The sequence below is a fragment of the Miniopterus natalensis genome, chromosome 9 (genome assembly GCF_054644295.1).
Source record: "Miniopterus natalensis isolate mMinNat1 chromosome 9, mMinNat1.hap1, whole genome shotgun sequence".
In the NCBI taxonomy this organism is placed as follows: Eukaryota; Metazoa; Chordata; class Mammalia; order Chiroptera; family Miniopteridae; genus Miniopterus; species Miniopterus natalensis.
Window position 1 is genome coordinate 66,625,896 of NC_142089.1, and position 6,000 is coordinate 66,631,895.

The window sequence follows — 6,000 nt, forward strand, 5'->3', positions numbered from 1 at the left end:
AGAACCAGCAAGAGAAACTCCAGTGTGAATCTTAAGCTTCTGAAATAAGCTGGACCTACTCACATGGATCCTGGCCTTATGAGTACACCAGCAGTAACCATTTCCTACCAGTGTTTATCCAGTTCCTTCTTTTATTCTTTTCATTTGAGACAAGTTTCACTTTGTAATCAAAATGTCAAAAACCACTATAGGACATCTCAGGCCTCCTGCTTCTCCACACAGGGTTTCCTGTTCACCTGGCCTCCTGGGCAAATGATGTCATAACCATGTCCACCTGGGCCTTAAACACAATAAATGAGGGGAAATGAGGTGCCTCATCCCTTTTTCAACTTCTTCATTATGATTCTTGGTTCTGCTCCAGTGAAGCACGTTATATTTAAATTCTGAAAGGTAAGTGAAGAGGTCTTTTTGTTGCAACTTTCTGTGCTGCTAATGGCCCTAGCATTTTGACTTCCCAGGCTTAAAATAATCAGAATTCCTTGGTCTCAAATTACTCTTACACTCCTCCCAAGATGCATGGGGAGAGATGCTATCTAGCACCCAGCTGAGCTCACAATGGGTTTTTCCTGGCACTCCAAACCCTATCTATCGGCAGTACACAAAAACAGAGCTCTTCATGGAAAAGGTCAGCCTTAGCAATGAGCTCTTCCCTCACTTCTAGTCTTCTCCAGATGGTAGATTCTATGCAAACCTTAATTCTAAAAATGATAAATAAAATTATCTTCCCAACCTTATACACACACACACACACACACACACACACACAAAATAGACCAGTTGTTCCCTGACAGAGATATCTAATTCTAGCCTCCCAGGAACAAAATTTAGGATTTAATCTGCCACGGCTGGTCAATGCACCCAATATAGCACCTCCAAATTCTCACTCTGCTACACTGATTTGAAAGGGAGCATAAAGTAATAAACCACCCTGCCCCACCTGCAGCTCCTTAAACATACCTTCATTAAAGTCAGCCAGCATTTGAGGGCCGGAAAGTACAAAGGGAGGCCCTCCTACCACGGTTCTAAATACCTCAATGTTACAAGTCAAGCTAACAAGCTGCTACATAAATTTTGTTCTATTCTCCTACCTTAACAAGCACAGTTTCATTAATGACCTGAAAAACACCAGAATATGGTGTCATGGGAGCTGCTGGCCTGCAGTCCACATTCCCTTGCCTTCCACCCAAATCCTGTGTTCACACACATGGACACCCCAGTCCACATATTAAATTCCAGGCACACACTTCCATTCCAGTTGGCCACTCTCTGAGGTTAGAGGCAAGCATACCAGCAGCACGGATGGCCCTTGCAGGCCTTGGAATCAGCTCCAAGTCATGAGGGCAGGGAAATCCAGGATCCTGAGTACCTGCAGAAGGGCCTAGAAGGAACAGCAGAGCCCACAGGCCCCGCCCAGTGAGGAGGGGTCAGGGGACCCTTTGGCCTAGACCTGTGAGTGGTACTAATGAAAGCAATTCTCTTATTAAGTACGTTGTTCACTATCTGTCTCACCTGTAGATCATAAGGCTAAGTACAGGGATAATGCCTTTCATCTTTGTAGTCCTACTGGCTCAAAAGTGAAATAAATTAGCCCTGTGTAATTGTTGGAGCATCAAAACGTGCACCAAACATTTGTGGGTTCAATTCCCAGTCAGGGCACATACCCAGGTTGTAGGTTCGATCCCAGTCAGGGTGCATGCCAGAGGCAACCAATCGATGTTTCTCTTCCCCTTCCTCTCTCTCTAAAATCAATAAAAACATATCCCTGGGTAGAAATTTAAAAAAGGAGGGGGGATAAATTAACATCTGGGCAAGGGGCAAGAATAATATCGTTTTGGCACCTGCCTTTTTCAAGCCCTCTGTAAGGGCTCTGTCCCCAGGAACTGTCACCATCAATTCTCAGGAGAAGCACACGCAGCTGCACATTACCAGGCAGCCACAGGTTCCACAAATGAAAGGGATCCCCGTGGCCAGTACAGAGCATCCACGCACACGTGAGAATTATCACAGGGTGATGTCCAAAATACACGTGCTGGGGCTGCCTCAAACTTAACAGATCAGAACCTTTGTGTTGGAGACAAGTATGTGTTTTTTGGAGGATCTTCCTAGATGATTCTGAGGCACCCATGAATACTAAGTCTAGTCAAACCCTTTAATTTTACAGAGAAAAGCTGTTATGGTTTATGTCTCCCCCCAAAGATGTTGAAGTCCTAACCACAGACCTTATTTGGAAATAGGGTCTCTGCGGATGATCATGGTAAAATGAGGTTAATTAGGGTAGGCCCATTCCAACATGACTGGTATTCTTTTAAAAGGCGGAAATTTGGACACAGACACAAAGAAAGGGAGAATGTCATGTGAAGATGAAGGCGGAGATCAGGGTGGCGCATCTATAAGCCAAGGAACACCTAAGACTGCATGTAAACCACCAGAGAGAGGGGACTGGAACAGATTCTCCCTCACAGCCTCAGAAGGAACCAACCCTGCCAAAACCCTGACCTGGGACTTCCAGCCTCCAGAGCTGTGAGACAATAAATATCTGTTGTGTAAGCCATCCAGTCTGTGGTGCTTTGTCACAGCAGCCCTGGGAACTGATCCAAAGGCAAAGGTAATAAAATAATTTGGGAAAGAGCTTAGACTGCAACCCAGATTTCCTTTTTCCTAGCCTGACAGTCTCTCCATCTACCAGGCTCTCAACCCTGGCTGAGGATCACTCAGGCTGGACCCACTCATGAAACAATTACTACAGAGCTTTAGGGAGACTGAACACTCATTATTTTCCCTGTCCTAGGACAAGTGGCCAATTTTCTGATGCAAATTCTCTTCAATGACTGACCTCCAAAGTTAGAGCTGCACGAGTAAGCTTGTTTTGCTTTTTTTAAAAATCTGACTAGTGTAAGGACTAAGTTGGGACATCTAAGCCAGTAATGGGTCGTGAGGAAGAACATGCTCAGAATCAAGGGCATGAGCTCCCCAGCCTATCAGATAAAGGTCTTGCCTCAGTCAACAAATATGCCATTTCCTCTGAAAAGATGACCCAAATGCCCCCACAAGTCCTGTGACACTTTATTCTTGTGTGCCAGGGGCTTGTAAAGACATAAGTAAGGGCAATGAATGGATGGCCAGTTGAGAGATCACTACCCATCTGGTACAACCAACGCAAGGCCACCCTGTCCACCTCCACCAGTACCCCTTGCCTCTGGAAGGTGACTTCAAATTCACTGTATGTGACACTGTGGAAATGCCCCAGCAAGAGTATTCAAACTTTCCGGTGGAAGATCACTCTGCCTTTCTCTCCACTTCCTGTTCACTGCATGATGATCAGCACCAGGCCTGGCTCAGAGCAAAACTGTTGCAGTGATCACTCTTGTCAATGGTCAAAACTCTCCCTTTTTGGCAAGGCTCTGCTTTCATGGGGTATGTTTTCTGTCCCGGCTCCACTCAGATCTGCTCTCTGGTTCAGCTCAAAGTCGGTCATTTGCCAGTCATTTACAATTCAGCTTCGAATTTGCATTCCAGTATCACTTCTGCCAGGGGGCATACATTTGGCTTCTATCTAATTGTGCAATGAAAAGTTTTTAACCTGCCTATAAAAAATTTCAGGCATCCACAAGCAAAGTGAGAAAACATTGAAAGGGGAGTAGAAGCCTAGTTAGATCTCGATCTAACTACATCCCTCAACACCACTGAAGCAGGCAGGCAGATTATGAGGGGCAGCCAGCCAGGCAGCTGCCTTGGGCACCAGGGAGCTAAACTATTACAGGAACCAACTGGAGAGGCAATGCCAGTTAACTCAGGTTTCCAGTCACAGAGCTGGCAAACTCCCACAAAACTGGAAATATGAAAATGCTTCCCAAGGACACAGAGTTCTCATTGCAATGTGTAGGTGTAGCTTGTAAGGTGCCATCAGAGGCTAGGACATTAGTAGTTTCAATCAGCCCAAATTATGAAACCGAATGATACATGACATCATCCTAGTTCCCTGGAAAAGAGTAATTCATTCTATTACATAAATTCTAAATGTTTTACCTCCTCAAGATGTTTCCTGGCTCAGAAAATACATATATTATATCCTTGTTTAGAACATATCATTTTTCGTAAAAGTTTCTCTCTATTAAGTGAATTCTGGACAGATATTTAAAGAATATTGAGGCCACCAAATTATTAGTCTGCCTAGAATCCCCACATCCTGTCTTAGTCTGGCCTTAGGTACTGACCACAGTTTATACTGGGGAAGCCCAGGCTGGTCATGCAAACTGTTTATTTTTCTTTCAAGAGTCAGTCCCACTCTTCAGCACCTGAAAGAGCATGATGAAGGACAGGCAGAGAGTCACCCAATCTAGGCCAGCACGACAAGGGTTAACCGCTCCTCTCTTGCCTAATCCAGTCCTATGCTATCCTATCTTCTTTGGCTGCAGCCCGCCAACCCTCCTGCTTGAGAAGGTGACTTGGTTCACTGGCTAAAGTAGGAGGCCTCCCTAATCCAAACAAGCCCTTGGCTGGCAGCACCAGGCACTGCAGTTGGGCCTGGGCATCGGTGAGCAGTCCACCGATTTATTTATGGTCTTTGGACTGAGGTGCAAGGAACAGTGTGCTGGCTCAGCCTCCTCCTGTTTACTCCTGTGGCCCCAGCCTCCAGACCCAGTCCAGCATCCTCACTTTCCTCTCCAGCTCTCAGCAGACCAGGCAAAGCCATGGTCACAAGCACCCCCCCCACCAGGGGCCCCTGCCTTTCCCTGCCGCCAGTTTAACCTTCAGAGTTTGACCTTCCTCCTCACCAACAGGGGCATCCCTACCCCCACCCCAGGCTATTTCCAGTCCAGTCTCCACCTGTTCTTCAGGCTTTGATCCGGTTTGCCCCCCAACCCACACCTGCACCCCAGTGCTCTCAGCTGTCCAGGGCTGGGCAGCTGTCCAGTTAGGAGGGTGCCACCAGGCACAGGTCCCAGCCTCACTTCCAGGAAGCAAGGCCACTGAAACACTGAAAGTAAACCCTGAACTTCTGCCCCAAAGTTTCCCTGTTTTTCAAACATTTTAAAGAAATCCCAGTGCTGGATCTGACACTAAAGCAGCAGCCGTCTTCCGCACTAAGGGAGAGCGCCAAAAGCACAAGTATCTTCGTTGTTTTTCTCCTTTTATGATCTGGCTCCCCTGTGCCCTCCTCTCCCCAAATGCGCCGCCGCGCGCCCCACTGCTCCTCGCCGGCTGCTTCTACCTTGGGCTTCCCCTGGCCCCCCAGCCCGGCGGATTTAGAATTTTAGGCCCCAGCGGGGCCCCCTGAAGACACCTCCGGTCCCGGCGGGGCACCCGCCGGCTTCCCCCTTTCTCAGGCGGCGGACGGGGGGCGCGGGGGGCGCCCCAGCCAGCCTCAGACCCCGACGAGCCGGCAGGGCGTCCCCGCCGCGCGCCGCCTGGCGCCCCCTGCCCCGCGCCACCCCGAGGAGCAGCCCCGCCGCCCCGCGGCGGCTTCCGGGGGTCCCACCTCTGCTCGGCTCTTGAGGCTGCTCCGCTTGGGTCGCAGCAGGACATCCTTGAAATCCAGCTTGAGGTCCGCATCGATGCGGGGCATGGCGCGCGGCGGCTAGCCTGCAGCCCGCAGGTCCGTCCTGTGGCGCCGGCGCGCGGGGCGGGCACGGCCGGGTCGCGGGGCAACGGGGGCGGGCGCGCGGGGCGGGGCGGGGCGGGGCCGGGGCGCGGGGCCCGGACGTGCGGACCCGGCGCGTGGCGGGACCCAGGGCGGAAGCGGGTGCTCGCGGGCGGCCCGGCGCGCGCCGCGTTCTTCAGGCCGCCGCGCCCCCGCGGCGCTCGGCCCGCGCCATGGGAGCCGCGCCCCGCCCCGGGCCGGTGGGAAGGGGAAGGAGGTCTGCGGCTGAGGGGCGGGCCGTGCCCGAGGAGCCCGCGTGGGGCACGTCTAGCAAGCCCCGCCGTCCCGCCTGCCTCCCGGGCCTCGGTTTCCAGCCGTGCGGGCTGCGCGGCGGGAATGGGCGGCGGGGGCGGAGGCGG

At 51.2% G+C, this 6,000-nt stretch overlaps 1 protein-coding gene across 1 annotated transcript in view; it reads right to left on the reverse strand.

Moving 5' to 3' along the window:
• Positions 1 to 5,624, reverse strand: part of GMPR (guanosine monophosphate reductase) — a 41,894-nt gene extending 36,270 nt beyond the window's left edge. The window contains exon 1 of the mRNA XM_087820631.1: positions 5,480 to 5,624. Within this exon, the coding sequence (XP_087676757.1) occupies positions 5,480 to 5,566 (87 nt within the window). The 5' untranslated portion in view covers positions 5,567 to 5,624. The remainder of the gene's footprint in view (positions 1 to 5,479) is intronic.
• Positions 5,625 to 6,000: the final 376 nt, after the last annotated feature.